A 20,174-nucleotide genomic window follows, 5' to 3' on the forward strand; every position below is an offset into this window, starting at 1 on the left:
GGGGGGGGGGGGGTCAAGCTTTGCCAGACTTTTGCGTACGTACTAAATGGATGACCCCTAAGCTGAATTACACAATGCAGTAAGTATAAGATTGTATTGACTTTTGTGCGAACGTTAGGCATGGAAGAAAATGACGTAGTTTATGTAATTCTCCAATTTTTATGGAAAATGACTTGAGAGTTTATTAGGCCAAAAGGACTATGTATCAGTGTTTATTTTTTTCCAGATATGAGGCTATGTATTTGTTTTACAATTTGATTGTGGGGTTTTAGAAGTTTGTGAACAAAGGAGTTGCATCATATGTTTATGGTACATAGGATTCATTTTAGGGCAAAAGTTTTATTTCCTTTTTATATTTGTAAACTGTGAATTTTGGGAAGAGAAACATTTCACCTTTTTACGGATTATTAAACATCAACCACGATCAGTATGCAAGTTATTAACTCTATTCTTTGACAGCTGTTAAAGTTTAATGGGTAGTCTGGTTATACGAGACCTTAATTCTGAATTGTTTCGTTTTATAAACAGTGAAATGAACCTTAATATGTTCAAATACAAGGAGCCTGTTGGGTCAAAATAAGATTAAAACTCACTGTGAGAAAATAAGTTGAAAATGTTTTAAAATTAAAAAAGTACAACAAAGCAACAGCAAGTGCAAAAAAGAAACGATGTCTATTTGACAATAATGGAGATGCTTGACATTCAACATACACAAAATATTTAAGTCCAAATTGCTTATGTGAGAACTCACATGAGAAAATCCAACTTTGAATAAATTTGAAATAAGTGTTTAACCAGAATCAAAGTCCAAGTTTCTCATGTGAGAAATTAGAACTCTGTCTTATTTTCAAACATGGTTGTATGTAATGGAAAAGAATGTTTTCTAAGTTCTACTTTCTCATGTGAAAATTTAGATTCTCATGTGAGCAAAATCTGCTCACGTGAGAATCAGGTTAGTTTTTCCTTGGCTCACAAGATCTAACAAACTGCACACATGAGCCTGCAAAATCTACCCAATTTGCATACATTTCTAACAAGGTTCTCATGTGCAGCTTATGAGCAGCTCATGTGAACTGGTGAGATTTTTCTGTATGGGTTAATGCAATCTAAGTCTAGACCAATGTATACACAATGTCCAGGATGCAACAAATAATATAAAAATTTAACAACACATGAAAGAATATTTCTCAGAAAGGTCAAATTTTATTTTAAAGCGTCCAGAAAAGCCATTCCTGTCTGCTTAAGCAATATCTTTCAGCAAAAAGATGATGATATTACGTATTTAAGGTCCATTAAATGTAAAAATTACATTATAACAAAGCCAAAGAAGGAGTTTTTTTTAAAAAGAATTCCAATATACTGGTTCACTGGTATGGAACATTCTCAGTGACGAAAGGCAGGCTCTTGGCATTTCTTCTTTTAATAATCGATGTTTCAAATGGACGAAATCTTAAGACAATTAACAGTTCAAGTAATATACATAACATATGCTTTTCTGTACTTTTGCATCATTTTCACTATTGAATTTTTCAATACTGGATGGTGTTTTATCATTTTATATATGTTTATGTGTTCACAGATGCATGTATACATGTTCCAGGCTTGATGCTTTTGATTTTTTTGAATCACTTAAATCTTTAATGTCAAGCCAAATTTATCATGTTGTATACACTGTTTATATTGTACACAACAGCTAGAAGGCCTCAAGGTAGATTTTCATCTTCCCAAAATAAAGCCTTTATTATTATTATTATTATTCACACAGATATTCACATCCCTATCTTCTGTGTCAGAGAATATATTCAGGAACTGTAGCTAAAAATACTCCCTGATGAATCACAAAATATTGTTTTCTCCATGACAAAAGCTGCACATGACCATATTTTCTCCATTTAAAAACACAAAGACTGGTTTAAGGTTGCTTACTAGTGATATCTTGGCATTGTGCTTGCAAATAATCAGATATAAGTTTTGTGTTTAACCACATAAAGAATATTACTAAACCAGTCGATCAAAACTGTGAATCAGAAGTGAATAAACCATCAAAAAGAGTCAGATCTGAACTTGTCCAAAAGGACTGGTTATCATTTGCTCTTAACTGAAAAACCATTTCCCAACAGATGACTTTAAAGTTTAAGCTAGGAATTTGTTAACTCTGTGACAAGGTGTGAACCTGGGTTAAATTTCATCAAAATAGTTGTAGGGATTAAAATGTGACAGCCTGGATAAGGAAAAAGTCAATGACATTCATTAGCTTTCACTGTGACCTTGATATTGGGGGCAGGTGGTATTATGAATTAGTGAGAAACTGTTAAGTCAAAATATGTAACAGCTTAAGTTATTTTAAAATAGTCACTTGTCCAAAGCTATAGAAAATACATGTATAGAAGTAATTAATTTCTATTTGTCCTTTCTGTCATCATATCCTTGTGATCTTGACCATGAGGCTGGGGCCCTTGACATGGCACATGGTATAATCATCTTAAGTCATAATATATAACTGGGCAAAGTTCAAAGTAAATCTCTGTAACCATTCTGAAGTTATTATGAATTCAACTGCATTGTGCCATTGAGCCAGTTACTACTTGTTATTATGAATTATGACTAACATGTTCATCTCTGCAGGAGGGTAACAAGCAGTCATAAGTGTGTGAAAGTATTTCCTGAAATCTTCCCATACTTATTTATACCAAAACTTCTGAGGCTAAATTGACTTATTTATTTATGTCAAGAAAGAAATAAGTTATATGGGTCATGTACTCACTTGTTACCCACTATTTCAGGGATAGGTGTCATATTTGAGAATCTCATTTCACATACCTTTAAATGTCAATTATTCACTATATTTCACTCTCTGTCAATCAACTTTCTTTCGAAGATTATTATATAACTGCCCCCAGAAATACATACAATAAATTCAATATTAAAAAGTACATAAATTTTTTTAGACAAGGCCAATCAACAGGTATGATCCATTGTAAACTGGATCAAATGTCATGTACAGTAAAACCTGTTCTGAGAGACCGCCCCTTCTGCCAACCAAAAGCAGTCTCTCAAGACAGGTGGTCTCTCATAAGAGGTGTGTGAAAATGGACTGGTTTTCAGAGTCAATTGTTAGCATTGTTGAAAAATAAATAATACCCATACTCACTGTACATGTATCATATCCTTTATTCATAAATCTTGTTAAATATTGCATGCATTCCTCTCAAAATATCTTTGTAATATAAAGATATACATCTATCAAAAAACGAGAATAAAATTTATATTTTAACATCACATTAATATGTACAAAAAATGAACAGTTAGATATGATGTATATATCTTATTCTATACACTTATTCGCTTGTTTTTTAAGAAATCCATTATACTTCTTTGTTGACATGTTTAACTCAGCTGTTTGGTCTGAACATGTATCTCCTTTTCTGAGCAAAGAAGCAAAATTTTGGGATCACCATGTTGTAAAGCATATTCTTTAATCTCTTTTAAATGTGGGTCGGTGGTTCTTTCCTGGGTTCTTCCTCCACCATTAATACTGGCCGCTTAAGCTAACTGCTATTTTGCGAGCGGTCTCCCCTTTTTCATTTCTTTCAATGACATTAATCCTTTCTTCTAGTATTAAAATTTTTCTTTTTTTCAGTGGAGGTTCTGCCATTGTTATTAGTGTTGACGTTATAAAGACTATCGGTTTTGATCAGGTTTTGGCGAAATGTGAAATAAATATATATTATGTACCAATGAATGAAACCAAAAGACATAATTAACTCATCAAGAAACAATACATTTATTCTGAGACGAAGTTTAAATCAACAGCGTTATAGCTCGATAAGCAAAGGTTGCGACCATCTGCACCCAGGTAAACAGATGGTGGCTTGGTGAAACACTAACAAAAGAATTAAAAAATAATTTTAAAAAAATCTGGAAATGATTCTCACTTACTAGTATTAAAGACAATGAGCTCATTCACCCTCCAGGCATTATGGATTAACTGGAAAGACAAACGATGTACTCAAACCTACACTGAAGCCCTTTCAAACGATTTCTGACTGGGACATAAGGACTACCGGCATTTTGTGAGTTTTCATAAAGATAAAGAAAAAATACAAACCTCTAAATTGACTGCGTATATCCATCATTACTCCCTTTGATGTTATTCTTACTGGCTATTCACATGACTTTGGCGCTACAATGGCAGTTAGCGACATGTACTTTAGTCTGGCTTACTGCAGTTTACAAATGACACTGTACGCTGGAGTTGTAAATTTCACAAAACTGGTACTGTAGCAAGACCAATTCTTTTTAAATACTTTATTAGAGCAATCTTTACCATTTATGCAGTCTTTGTTACAAAGGATTAAATGATGGTTAGAGGTGTTTATCTCGATATATGGTTGTTCAACTACAGTGTTATTTAATGTGCACTTTGTTTGCATCCTACATTTATCCCGAGCTCTATAGTGTTTACAAAGGATTAAGTTAAGGTCAGTGGTGTCAATCTGTTTTGTTTGTTTGGTGATGCGGTTGTTCATAGCAGTGTCAAAATGCATATTTTGCCAAGAAATAGTGGTCACTGGTCGCGTTCAGCAGGTGGTCGTTTATAACAGAGCGTTTATATAGTAAAATCAATCCGTGCATTACGATTGTGGTCGGAAATGACAGGTGGTTGCTCACAGCAGAGGTCGCTCATGACAGGTTTTACTGTAGTATGATGTCACAATACAAAAATATGTATTTAAAAAGATTTTAACTACACCCATGCGCTTGAAATAATAAGATATGACAGATGCTTTTCCTGACCCAATTCAGTGCCAATCTGCCAATGTAAAAGTATAAAGCAATTAAAACTTTCATCTGCAAGTTTTGCAAAGACAACTAAGGTGCAGATTACTCAACAATCAGAAATTAACAGACATTGGTAAAACTACTTTAGTATTATATTTTAGAACAACAATTAGTATTTAAGCTGTATACTTTATAGGTAGTGAGAACCTCACTGTTTATGTGTGTATATGTGAGATAATGACTTATTTCTGCTATCTACAGAAACATGTAAGATTTAAATGTTACAGACATTGCATTATCAAAAACTGCATTTGACTGTTCTTTGGTTGGAGAGAGAGACAGAAAAGGCAAAATTTAGAAAAAACCTCCCTCAATAACCTGAATAACGTTTTCTACACTCATAAACATAAACAAATAATAGCAAGTTAGTGGTATGCTCAGAAGATCACATACTATTCACTTTGGCAGTGATGTTATAAACAAGCCATGTAATGATTTTACTGACTCAAGATGCATATGGTGGGTACATGCTGTTGGCACATGTTGTAGACTGCTAGTAAACAACTAGCATGAGACAAAACTTACAATTTATCCCAATTAAATTCATTAAAATACACAATGCTTGACATTTTAAATCCATTTATATGATACTCCATGAATTCAATTATAGATCACAGTATAAAAATAGCAGTTCTAAATGATCCAATTCACAGTACAGCAGAACTTTAATTATCCAGCACCCAATTAACTGTCAGTCTCTGTTAACTGTCAGGGCATTGTATGTCAAAATATTAAAAACAGGTACATGTACATATGTAGATATTATGATATTTTGACAGACAGAGAAACACAACCACTGAAATAAGAACAGAAAATTATATACCAATCTTTCTTTGGCAAGTATATCTTTCAGCTCCTGAACACATTCTTCAATTTGTTCCTTGCTGTCCTTTTCCTCCCACTGAAATATATTTTCTGCCTTCTTCTTCAACTTTGCATAAAAGTCTTTAGGCAAACTGGAAATAAATATAAATAAGAATAAACAATGGATTCTATTGTAAATATGAATTTTATTCTCAAATATAGTAGAAATATATAATAATTATTATAATCTCAAATGTCAAAATCAACATATTATATATATATATATATATATATATATATATATATATATATATATATATATATATATATATATACTTCATAGATATGAATGCTATAAGGAAAGTCAATCTTGAACTTTAATAGTATATGACAGACAATATTATACAAAGGATTACAGAAGACAACATCAAGTTTCCAACTACAATGGTCAGCATTTTCAATCTGGAAATTAAAGGCAAAATACATTTTTCCTGCATTAATAACAACAGGGCTACATTTAGTGGCAAATAATATCTTTCTCCTAAGTACTTCTCACATGAGACTTGTAGATGCATCCTCTAAATTGTTCATGGAACATAAATGCAACACCATAGTGCCAGAAAACTGGCTTAAATGTAAACTTACCTGCAGTGACAGACAGTAAATGGTAATTCTGTATGCCCCTACATCACATGACAACACTGCAGCAACAGCACTAGATTATGAAAGAAATTCATATTTGAAGAATGATGAGCAATTTGCTCATGTGCATATATCCTCACCCCTCCCACATCCCACCTCTATTCCATCATGGTGACAAGTCCATACTCAAAAAAGGTCATAACTCTTCTGAAAAAAGTGCAAGTACAATGATACAATTACCTGTTCTGATATATATATCTTATGATGATGATCATAATATGTACTATATTTCAAAGATATCAAATCTAAATAGCCAAGAAAGAACAATAAATTAAAACAAGAGTCCCTTGAAGGTAATGTTTTACTGTCCAAAACAAATCTCCAGGAATGCAAGATATATCATTTCTTGATATTCCTGGGTGTTGAAACCATGTCTGACAGTCAAATAAGTTTCAATTAACTACTGTGGTGGCCCAGCTACTGGATGTAAGATTGGCACCATTTTTAACTAAAGCAAACTGGACGCCATTAGACGATTTTTGATAAAGATCATAAATCCGTATAAACCATTCAATCAGGTGAATTAGTAACAATTTTCAGTAATTATGTCCCTTATGGTAGCCACATTAGATCTCCGTCTGGCACAACTTTCATGTATGACAAACTAGATATCATAAGAAGTCCTTTGGTGAAAACCAAATGTAAATTAAGGACCATCAATTCTGATGGAACATCAATAACAAGATTATCTAGATGATGCTGGCCATACCGGATGTCAGTCTGGCATCATTTTCATTTAGGATCAACTAGAATCTTCCTCTGAAAACCCCATGCTGATATGACTTTCTATGCAGATCGCTGACATGGTGGCCACATTTGAGGTCAGATTGGATTTATTTAAATTCAGAACCAACTCGATATGATAATTAGTCTGTTGGTGAAAATCCTGTGTCAATATGGTTTTCATTTAGGAGAAGCAGTAAAAAGGTTTTCAAGCTAACTGCAATAATGTTATATACTAGATGTAGCCATATTAAGGACTGGTTATAAAAAGTTTCTTGTACACATAGGATACAACAACAGCAATTTCTAATATTACTACTATTGTTTAAGAAGGCAACATCTCCATAAAGCAAGATAATATCAGGAACTTTTATCCTGGAGCAGAAGTAACAAGATTTTTAAGACAGCTGCTGTGGTGGGTATAATGGATGTCAAGTTGTCACAATTTTCATCCATATTGGATGTCAGACTTGCACAATTCTGCATCGAAAGAAGTATTCTGATGAATATGACTTTCAGTTCAGGAGTAGTAACACAAGTTTTAACACAGCTGCTGTGGTGGCCATATTGGACATTGGATCAACATCAAATCTGGTAAAATTCTGTTGACCAGTTTTTAAGAAGCTAAAAATAACAATGTTGAAAGAGGGATTTCACATGAGAGACAATGCACAGTGAAGCTACATTCCATAAGCTCACTTTTAACCTAACAGCCTTTTGAGCTAAAATCTGTGAAACTATTTACGCTTGCAACATATACAATGCATGAAATTACACGACAAAAAGGGAAATAATTCTAGCAAAACTAAGACAGTCCGCTCTCCTAACTTGAAAGCAGCAATGGTAACAGTTGCATGATCATTAACAAATGTGCCCAGCTAAGGTGATTACTAAAATCTTCTTACTGACAAACTTTTTATAGATGAATGCAGCAAAACTGCTGTCTATGTCCAGAAGAGGCCGTGTTGACTGCAACTGGGACTTGTCATCTGGGTGTCACAGAATTATACATATTGTCGCGTCGCCCCTCGTGGACAGGCAACAGATTCAGAAAGGGTCTGTCTTGTCACCAGCTTTTGGTTCACTTGAGGATATACTATCATATTCTAAGGGAATGATCTTATTCTATGGGTATAATTAATGAACAGAGGTGTCAAATGAAGGTAACATTATTTAACACATTAACCCCTAGCGACGACTTAATGGGGCAGGAGGTAGTAGCCTACTGCCGAGCTCTGTAGCGTCATGGTCATGCAAGATACACTAAAGTGGGTGGTATTATAGAAAGGTAGACAGATGTAGATCTACAATGATACCAAATAATCTGGAATATCTAGTTGCACTACAAAATACAGATAAAAAAACTCATTTTCTGGACCCGACTTTTTTCTACCCAAAATTCGCTTGTGGTTGGAATCCGATTTTGTGTCCGGATTTTAGACTTTTTGGTCTCAGATCTAAGGCAAACCGGTATGAACTGCAAACAGATTAGCCTTTGCAAAAAGTAGGATAAAATGGGCATTTGGAATAAAGAGTGGTCTCCATACAAAAATAATGGCTCTGTTTATCAACAAAAAAAAAAGAAAAAAAGAACTCCAACTTTTACCCTTCTGCTCATGCGCGAGTCAAATAGCCAATGAAAAACGATGTTTCTAACACAACTAGACAGTGTGTTATTGAAAGATGACCGGGGGTTTGGTGTTGTTGAGTCTATTCAGAAATAGCTTTCAAAATGTGTTTCCTACTCAATTTTCAGGCGAAAATGACAAAAAGCTCCAGGGGTTAATGTGTTAATGACAGAAAAGATGAGCCAAGCATCTCAAGTGACGTACCTGAAATGTTTGTGAAATTATAGCGTGACTAACATTATGAAATGCAATATATTATCATCTAAATTGTTGTTAGTTTTAAGTTGAATCCGTTAGTAAAACACAAATTTGTTCATAAAGCATGTTAACATAAGTTATGACTAACAGGAAGCAGCAAGAAATTACATATGCTTTTCTAATTGAAAGTACTTTTAAACACATGTACAGAGCTGAAGCATGCAAGTGCATGAAAATGCAGTGTGTCAAGCAACTAACTAGCAATAAAGACTAAAATACTCATGTGTATCTTGTTATTTTTTATATGCAGGGTTAATATTGTTAGTACTGAGTAATGCAAGCTATTGGTGTTCAATATGTTCTCATTTATTCTTTATTCATTCATAAAGGGGGGGGGGGGTAACAGAAATAAAATCAGGGTTCAAGGTTTACTATTGTTGGTGCACCAATGTCTTTGGTGCTCAATGTTCCTAAGGTTTGGGTGCAGATGCACCCAAAGCCTATGGTTCTAGTTCACAGCTTCAGGCTTGGGTACAAAAGTGCATAGAATAATAAATTATAGGCACATTGAATATAAATAGAGTTGTTAAATATAGATGTAGGTTATTCACCTATTATTTAAATTCCAAAAGAAATAAGTTCAAAACATGTAATTTTACTAAAGTCACAAAATAACACTCTGCTATTATTATTTTATGCAATGGAATTAGTTAGACAACTGTAACATTTTTTTACCATAGCCACATCTGATTTTAAGGTTGGTTGAGCAATTTTGTACTTAGCACCTTCAACAAAGATTGAAGAGTGACAAAGGTCGTGAATGCTGACCTCCTTTTATACTATTATTATTGACCAATCAGAATTTAGCACTTGCGACCATCGGGCAAGAAAGAATTACTGACCAAACAAAATCAAGCATCAAACAGTCTATGCTGAAAGTGACATAATCGTATAAACACGAAGACCCAAGAACACCAGACACGATAAGAATTAATTCTACAGATTTCCACACAATTAATGATTACAAACAAAATGCAACTACACAAGGTGTCATACATTTAAGATGTGAATAGACAAGCCATGTGATGAAAATGTCAAATCAGATCAAAATACATTTCTTCCAACATCCGTTGACAACACATCATAGCGATAATACACAACATGTGCTCTGCATGAATGAACGTTCAAATCACGTCTGCCGAAATAAATCTACATATGTGTGAGTTAAAACTGGGACATTTTCAGCATAACAATTACATATAACTAATAGGGTCATTCCTAGTTGCATGAAATAGTTCACTTCATGAACAAGATGTATATTACAATGGTGCAGTGAACAAGAAATACCATGCTGTAAACATGCTAAAGATGCCGCTGTTGACTTAAACCAGATGCACTGGCCTAACAATATCTATCATTTATTAATTCTTTGGATTAAATACATGTACTCAGGTATTTCTGTATACAGTATTACTCGAGGTTGGTTTATGTATATCATATATTATTTTGAAATGGTGAGTTTGGTTCATCCCAATGCTGCATGAGCAAAGTGCTTATGAGGGAAAAACTGATATACCTTGAGCACACAGGCAGTGTATGGCTACATTGATTTCCCTGTGTATAAATTCTCTCATCGAAGAGTAAAACATCACATTACGAAAAGTCTTATCAGCGTGCAATCTACTTTAATGATGTGCGATCTCCAGCTGTAGAGCTAACTGATTGATGGCCGGTGACTGGCGAATGATGACTGCTCAGTGTAGTGCTGAAGGAGCGAAGGACAGATGGAGTGATAGTTATGCTGTATCTCTTTATATGAACCAGGGATCATCCTGGGCTTCGCCAATGTCGCAAATTGCGATTTTTTTTCTTATTGGCGACAAAAATATCCAATCTGGCGATTTTTTTGGCAACAGACTTTTTGGTTATTTAATTTGTACATACAATCATGGATTTGGACAGGATAAATTAAAAGGGAGAACGAAAGGAAGCCACAAACTTGACTAAGCAATGCATTGGAATCAATCTGTTACACAAACGATCCTTTGTTCGTATTGACAACCCCATCTTTACAGTGCATTGTTACATCATAATCTGGGGGCCCCGAGTGGCCGAGTGGTCTAAAGCGTTTGCCGTTACGGATCACTGCCATCTCACCTCTGTCTGCGCCGGTTCGAGTCTCAGATTCAGCCAATGTAGATATGTGAGAAAGCATGCCAGTAGCTTCTCGTGGGTCGGTGGTTCTTTCCGGGGTTTTCCCGGTTTCTTCCTCCACCATTAATACTGGCCGCCATATATGGCCTATCGTGTGCTGAAAAATGGCGTTAAACCCCACAACAACAACAACAACATCATAATCTGCTTATGCTGACATCTGGGCTGAGTACTGTATGCTGTGATACAGTCAATCATGCTACCGAACTATACCTACAACTGACCGACTTCTGAAGACGCGAATAGAACAGATACAATTAATTGAATGGCTAATCCTTCTGTTGTTTTTTTTACATATACCAATACAATAGTTTTGCTAAACCTTCATAGAAAACTGATAATCTTTGAAGTACCGACTACTGTATATAAATACAAAGCAAATGGAAAAAATCTCAATCACAATTATATGTCGCCAGTGCAACATTATCATGAGCAAACGGAAGTTAGACGTTGCGTGTTCATCGTCTCATCCTAAGTTACAAAAATTAACAGCATTTGGATTTAGTGTAAATTCATTAGACAATACAGTCACTGAACCCGATGATAAACCTTGCAGTCCAACATCATCTACATGTAATGCTTCAAGTGCAACACCACATTATGATGAACGGGGCAAAAATTCCTGAAAATTTCTATTCAGTTGGAAACTTGGGCATCCGTGGCTGAGATATGATAAAAAGTTAAAACAGATGTTCTGTGATGTATGTATCAAGGCAAAGTTCGTCAATTCATTTACAACTGGCTGTGATATTTTGAAGAAGGAGTGTCACCAAACATGAATCCAGGCAGGGTAAGTAATATTTGTACATTTTACTCATTGATCTTTTCCTTTTGCCATCAATCCCGTGCTATGGCTGCAGAGATTTAAACTCCGCAACAAGAAATAGCAAAAAAAACAAGTTTTGCATAATTAAAAATAATTATTTATTTCTCAAAATACAGCAGTGAAAGAATCCCTAAATTGGGTGTGAATTTATGCTTATATATACGGTCCAATATTGCCAGGTGTTGATTCGTGTAAGTTTCATTCATGGGAATGGAGATCCTATTTTGCTTGTCGAGAAAATTTATACAGCATCCAGTGATCATTCTTGGGATTTAGGAAGCAATTCACTACAAACTTTGTGAAGCTAGCCATAAAGTGGGGGGATCATTTAATTATGGAATGCATGCAATTGACGGTCGCATTATACATCACTTATCTTACACTGCAATGTATGATCATAAGGTTTTATTATTATTAAAATGTCAACTAAAGTTGATAATGCATTTTTTTCAGGTAACAACAGTCATACATGTGCACAAACGGTGATTCAGGATGCCAACACCATGGAAGCAGCGAAGATCACTGCCATTAGTAAAAGCAAAAATGAAATTATTAGTGTTATGCGGAATACTTTCTTTGCGGCTTACTACAACCTGGCTAATACAATTGTTCCAAAGCTGCACCAGTTGTGTATCACACAGCTATTGAGAATATTATATTATAGCTTGTTAACAGTAATATTCTATGGATTTAAATGACTAACATAGGGAAAAACATGTGTACAACCTTAATATATGCAATGTGATGTTACTGTAGTACACCGTGGTTGTTTTATAAATGCCAATTTTATATATATATATATATATATATATATATATATATATATATATATATATATATATATATCAGAACATGTATAATTATAAATGAAATATTTATGGCATACAAAATTAATGATTATTTCTATTTCAGGGCACCACCCAACTCTCAGACTTCAAAGTAGATAAGCACACATCGTATGACAGTCACAAAAGCACCAGTGAGTTTCAGCAGTCGTTGGCCGATGTAATAGTTGATGAGATGGTTACCGAGGTCAAGGAATCTCGTGTTTACAGTGTCATGCTTGATGAGAGCACAGATGTTTCAGTACATCAGAATTTGATTGTTTATGTTAGGTACTTAACTAGTTTGGTTGGCAGTGTTGAACCAGTGACACAATTTCTAGGTATTCGTCAGCTTCAAACCGCAAACGCAGAATCTATATATTCAGAGTTGTTAGGTTTGAGTCATTTGGTTTTAGTCTGGACAATCTGACTGGTGTATCACCGGATGGTGCTGCAGTCATGTTGGGTTGCAAGAGTGGTGTTGTTACCAGGTTGAAGGAGGCTACTAAAGGTTTGCTTGCAACTCACTGCATTGCACATAGGTTAGCTCTGGGTACAGGTGCTGCAGCTGACGAGGTTAGATACATGGTCAAGTTTCAAGATATACTGAATAATATGTACAAGTATTTTGCATATTCCCCCCTTAACTCATTCGGCCCCAGAGGTTTTTGTCGTTTTTGCCTGAAATGTGCGTAGGAAAGACATTTGGGGTACTATGTCTGAATACATTGTAATACAGCGGTTTTCAACCGATTATCCATGAGAATAATGCCTAGTTGTATTAGAAACATCAATTTCCATTGGTTATTTTGCTTGCGCATGAGCAGAAAGGTAAAAGTTGGAGTTCTTTTTTTTTTGTTTTTTTTTTTTTTTGTTTAATAGACCCATCATTTTCATATGGAAACGGCAATTTATTCCCAATGCCCACCTTATCCTAGTTTTTGCAAAGGTTCACCTGTCTATGTGCAGTTAAGACTGGTATGCCTTAGATCTGAGGCCACAAGGTCTAAAATCCGGACACAAAATCGCATTCCGATCTCAAGCGAATTTTGGGTGAAAAAAAACCGGGTCCAAAAAATGAGGTTTTTCTCTCTGTATTTCATAGTGCAACTAGAACTTCCAGATTATCTGATACCATTTTAGAGCTGTATCTGTCTGCTTTTTTTTAATACCACCCACGTTGGTGTATCTTAAATGGCTTTGATGCTGCAGAGCTTTGAAGTAGGGTACAGCCTCATCACGCCTACAGACGGGATCGGGGCCGAATCGGATAATATGTGTAGGCTTGAGGCAATTCAGTCAGTGTTGGAGTCTTCTCACACTCGCTTGCATCAGGTATTCCACACAAGGTGGCTGAGTTTTGAAGGTAGTGTACAGGCAGTTGTTGATAATTTTCAAGCTCTAGTTAATGTCTTCTTGGACGAGAAGTCTGCAAAGGCTCTTGTACTGTATAAGCCCATTGCTTGTTTCAAATTTTTTTATACTGCACACTATATGGCTGACATTCTGAGGCCTTTAGCAGTTCTGTGTCAAGCTTATCAGAGATCTGATATTGACTTTGCCGAGGTTAATCCCCTTCTCCACTCCACTGCTGAGCTTCTTGAAAGTCTGAGGTTCATGTCTGGTAGTAACATTTCTAGGTTTCTTTCTGAGATTCCAGCAGAACCAAATTTAGATTCATCAGGTTTGTGTACTTTTGAGTACAAAGGCCATACAATTAGCGATGGTGCTAAGCAAAGGTCGGAGGCTGCATCATCTTGTGCCAAATTTAAAGATATTGTTACAGACAATCTAAAAGCAAGGTTCATGAAGGAGGGTGATTCGATAGTTTTGAGTGCTCTAACCAAGTTGTTTGATCCCTATTTGTATGGTTCACAGGCTAACAGTTCCATTCTTTCAGAGGTTTCAGATATTGTTTCAGATTACTTGTCTACTTGTGGGTTAGGTAATCAGTCAGAGGTTAGTCAGGAGTTGGCTGGCTTTGTGGCTTATGCTAGGGTTCAAGTTCTCAGGAATGGTAAGGTGTATAGAGGTGTTAAGGACTTGATCCAGTTGGCAGTGAGATCCAGGGCAACATACCCTTGCGATATCTGCGGCTGCTGAGAGACTACTGGTGTCACCTGTCAGCAGTGTAGACTGTGAACGTGGAATCAGTAAGATGAACCTCATAAAAACTGACATCAGAAATAAACTCTGCATCTCATCTCTCGAGAATTTAATAAGAATCAGCATGTACAGATGTGAAAAATTAGACTTTGAAACTGCATTCAACAAGTGGGCAGCCCTAAAATCGCAACGGATCTTCATGTAACACTCTGTAACATTTTGTTAATGCTTGCTGTAATTAAAGTATTAACTAACCCATCTTTTGTAATTTTCATTGCCTGTTACATTAATAGACTAAATTAACACTTGGAAAAATGTACACTACTTGTTCTGGCGACACTTTTTGTGAAAATTGGCAACAAAATATTGAGGTTGGCGATTTTTTTGGCAACAGCTTTTTAAAAGCCAGGACCATCCCTGTGAACCATATTGTAGGTGTTGTTTAGCCATTGTGCTAATTTGGGTTGCATTATACCCAGTGTCCTGCTATCGGTGGGTGATGTTGGTCCGGAAGAAGATAAAGGTCATCACATAGTGAAGAATTGAGACTTCTGGACCAACAGGTCTGCAGAGAACAAAAGATTCTACGAATCTTTATGCAGACCGTTCATGGTGGCTCCTCAACCATTTGACACAGTGTTCGGGCTGAGAAGACCTTTCGGATTTGCATTCAACTCCACAATATACATGTCCCATTGTTTCATATCATATTTCACTCTTTGAGTGAAAACTCATCATATTTCACTATCTGAGTGAAAACTTGTCACATTTCATTATTTGTGTGGAATGACTATCAATCGTTATTCATGGTATCTTTTTTACTATTTAAGGGTTTTTTCTTGCATATCAGTTCACATTTCATTTAAATTGCAATACATTTATCAGGTTTGTGCATATTTTGTTAAATATCCAATATTTGGATATTCTTGCACACAAATCAAAGTCTTTTTTCATTGAATCATTCATAAATAAACATTGTATTTTTGTGACTCACAAACAAAAGTGTTCTGTTACAATCTGACCTCAACCCAGTTATCTTGTTACACTGGGCAGCAGCCACTGGACCCATGAGGTTACAATTTTGTCTCAGTCTGCAAAGCTTAATCCTGGCAATAAAAACTCTAAAAGGTTGACTCAACAGTATTCAAAGTGTACAACCACCTCAGCCACAATGATAGGGCTTGAAGGATGATATCTTCTTTCCAGACATTCACCTGGAGAAACAGCAATTTTCTCGCTCAGTGTGCTTCAAGTATTGCTTGCAGGTACAGAAAGGATCTTGCATGGTCACCTCTCTTAGCATGTCTGTCAAAGAGAAAGAGTGTATAATGACTCTGAGACTCTTACTGCCCACTGATGACAAAAGCCAGACATGATGGAGTACACAGTGCAAAGAAAGATGGAACACCTGTGACTGATTATTTTAGATCTGGCTTGAACAGAATCATCCTGAGAAAATATACTGACAGACTGAGTGGATTATTGACCTAGGACTTGTCCCATCTGAATGGCTATCAAAATGAGCTTGTAGTTCTGACACCTCGGCTTCTATAACATTTTTTGTACCATGACCCTGGGTGTGTAGGCCAAGTCCCAAAACCCTTCCCAACCAGCTGAGAGTACCTCAACAACCCAAATATCTGGATCCATAACTTGTGAGATTAAGATGGGCACTTTGTGATTCCACCTTGTAAAAAAAATGTTATTCACTGGACACCGTCAAAGGGTGAAAATCCAATGAGATCAATTGATGGATGGACCATCAGGTATTATCTGACCCTTCGTTGATAGAAAGTCAGCCAGGACGTAGTCTGATTTTTTTTACATGATATTAGTTTGGAAGCACCAATGCAGAAACTGCTGCACCAGAATGCACAATTTGGGTGATTTTGGTTCCCCATGTTTAGAGGCAAGTCACCACCATCAAGTTACCTGACACAATAACAACTGTTTTCCTTCAAATCAGTCCTCCCAGAACTAAACAACATTGATTATAGCCTTCTTTTACAGAAGGCTGATGTAAAGATAGCATTACCTCCAGCTCCCACTTGCCACTAACCACATCCATAAACATCATATCTCACACTTAGTGGTTGAGGTAGAGTGGGGGACTCCAAACAAAGTCCCCCACTAGGCTCACAATTGATTCCACTTTAGGGTTAATAATCATTACATCTGTCTGCTTGTTGCAAGATTTGCCACTTTTTCTCTCTTTTTGACACTCTTAAAACAGAATGGTTGACCACATATCATCCAACCACAATGCAAATACAGCCTGCATGTCAGTGACAAAGTACATATAGTGTAGGCAAGGCTTGCATCATGTGAATCCTTATCTGGCTTGAATTTCTTAAATTTTGGACATCTCATAGTCGTCTTTCATTAAAGCAGGATGAAACAACAACAAAACAAAAATTCACAACTCAGCATGTTATTAAGTCACAAAAGCAACACCCATTACTACTCAACTGTGAGTCAATAAAAGGAAGTCAGCACAAAAACATGAATCATAACATGCATTGGTAATACCATGTTGGATATACGGTAATACAATGAAAAAAGTCCACAAGTGTGAAATATTCACACAAAATTGGTCAATATAAAAATAAATAATGTATCACATCTGTCATAGAATCATTAATACACAATAAAACCCAGCTTCTGATTTAGATGGTTGAAAGGCATTTAGACAATACAGGATTTTCAGGAGGTACTGGGCATGAAACCTTAAAACTGGTGAAAGCTGCTAGCAGCAAGGGGGGGTACTGGGCATAAGTTATTGCTTTTCATCCATATGATATGGATGGAAATTACTATTTTTGTCATTTTAGGACTGAATTCAGGAGATAGTAAGCTTATATTCTCAACATAATGTGATCAGGGAATGTATTTGAAGGAGAAATCCGTAAGTATCAGCAGCACTGTTTGGCAAGTCAGTGAGGTTAATTTTCCACAAGGTTCTGAGTATGACTGATATCACCATAAATGCCAACCCCGACTGATGTGAAATAGGAAGGCCAGCATTAAAAGCCTGGAATATGAATGTAAAAATAGGAACAGTAAAAATCTGCATCTGACAATTTATTATAAATATTACACCTGACTGCTCCAAGTTCTTCTTGGCTGCAATATGTCGCTCTTCCAACACTGATGCTTTGTATCATATCCCATTTTGAATTTCTGTACACACACAATGTTTTCTTACTTAGGTATTATCATCATAGACTGACTTTCTTTTCTAACATCATAAACTTTCTCAGGTGAATGAGACTGCTATATTGACATGATTTCTGATGGTCAATTTTCAATTGCTTTTGTGATACATGTACTTAAGTAATCATTACCAACAGAAAGAGACATTACAAGTATTTCATTGATATATCTGTTTAAGTTGTGTTTGATATGTAACATTTTATCTGACTGGATAATCACAATCTGATGAAGTGATAAATAGCATAATCTGAGGTTCAAAATAAGAATGATTCTGCCAAAATCTGAATAACTGGCTTCTAGGTATCAGCTTATTCTTTAAAAACCTTTATGTTGATCTTAGGGGACAAACTAACCAGAGTACAGTATGGAACCAGTCATACCCACAAGGCTTTGCAACTGTACAGATATTTGAGTCAGTAATGTCATCTGCTAAAAAATACACTCCCAAACAAAGCGGAATTCAAAATTCAATTACAAAATATAATTTTAATGACATCTCCTGTTATTTGGTAAAAAATTGGTATTGAAATTTGAAGAAACATTTTTCAGAAAACAGTGATGTATCAAACTTGATCTGATCCTTTGAAATGTTTCTGTTTTTAAATGAAATTAAGACTTCCCTACTGCATAGACTGCTCTGTCTAGGAATGTACAAAATGGACATAAATTTTGGCTGTGATGGCATTGCACAGATATTCTAAATGTTTACACCATGCTTACATCAACTGTGAATTTCTTGCACGTATATCAACATGCATTTAAGTACTAATGTCAAGTTAAAATTTCTGAATAGATATCGGACATTCAAAGTAGACAAAATTTACTGCAAAACTTCCTTATGGCATTCTCCTGTAAGCAGAATAAACGCTGTAAGATTTTCTTATAGAAAGCTAATGAACTCAACCAACAGCTTTTGACCCACTAGTTGCCACATACAGCCAGTCTGTCTACAGCCAATAAATGAATGTTTTGATTTGGCAAGTAAAATTTTCCTTATTGAATCCAGTCTGATTTCAATTACACCAACCAAGTAAGACTTACATGTTTATGTCTCTTGACAGCTGATACCCATAAGAGATAAAGTCTGCTGCTCGACCAGACCCCTGTAATACCAGAACTGGAATATCTGCAGCGACTGATTTCCAGACTGTTTTCATTGTGTTAACTCCTCCTTCAACCACTATCTTCACCACTGGCAAATCCACTCCTACATGCATGAAAACATAAGAATTTAGAAGCAGACACTGGGTAACCCATTTATGATCGAGTATCTGAGGACAACTTAAGACAAATTATTTTCCAAACAATTTAAAACTCATTTGGACTTAAATGTCTATAGTTAAAGGGAAAAAATCATTAAATCCCAATCTATATAAAATACGTTTATATGTCAGAGGCCTCGCTAGGATTTTAAAACTAGGAGTCCAAGACTCCCATTCTGGTAAAAATAGGAGTCCCACCATCAAAAGTTGCAGTCCCTTCTTTCCTACAGAATCAACACAGACGTGAGTGCATCTATTTTTAGATGGAGAGGTTTTCGAAATGTAATCACTCACTATAATATAGCTTCTTTACAACAGTCCATTGACAGGATCGCAAATTTATGGTTTATTTATTTGTATACGTACTTGTAATTTTAGGCAAATAAATAGTATCTGATTTGCTGTTTTTTCCCGTATTTTTGCAAATACATGTCAAGTCAGAAAACAGCTTAGACCTTAAAGCGCATCTCGCGAATTCCACAACATATAATTGTCCCATAAGTTTCTGACCTACATAATTTGCATTTTAAAGTTAAATCTTTAATAAAAATAATACCTAGCCTTTGGTTTCCATGATTTGTATATTTTTTCTGAATATATTTGCCCGATGATTTAAGAAAACAGACAATCTAATAAACTGGTACATCCCAGACTTAGTGAAGTCTGCCATTATTTCCCATTAGGCCTACAGGTTTACTTACAGTTTCAAACTAATTTTATGACGAACTAGTGTATAAAAGGCAGTTAATATACATCCAGATCACCGATTCTGATCTTAAAACACAAGTTTGTTTGTCTTATCAACAAAGGATAGCATGCAGGAAATTGATAG

The 20,174-nt window shown here is 35.5% G+C and overlaps 1 protein-coding gene and 1 pseudogene across 1 annotated transcript in view; one reads left to right on the forward strand and one right to left on the reverse strand.

The window, feature by feature from the left end:
• The window catches only part of LOC149803618 (transient receptor potential cation channel subfamily M member-like 2), a 185,715-nt gene that overhangs the window by 141,292 nt on the left and 24,249 nt on the right, over window positions 1-20,174 (reverse strand). The window contains exons 6-7 of the mRNA XM_089953967.1: window positions 19,122-19,287; window positions 5,666-5,798 (exon numbers count right to left, since the gene is read on the reverse strand). Coding sequence (XP_089810093.1) covers window positions 5,666-5,798; window positions 19,122-19,287 — 299 coding nt within the window. The remainder of the gene's footprint in view (window positions 1-5,665; window positions 5,799-19,121; window positions 19,288-20,174) is intronic.
• On the forward strand, window positions 12,441-17,717 carry LOC149803622 (zinc finger protein 862-like; annotated as a pseudogene).

The sequence above is a fragment of the Sinohyriopsis cumingii genome, chromosome 3 (assembly GCF_028554795.1).
Source record: "Sinohyriopsis cumingii isolate HCF-2022 chromosome 3, ASM2855479v2, whole genome shotgun sequence".
Lineage (NCBI taxonomy): Eukaryota > Metazoa > Mollusca > Bivalvia > Unionida > Unionidae > Sinohyriopsis > Sinohyriopsis cumingii.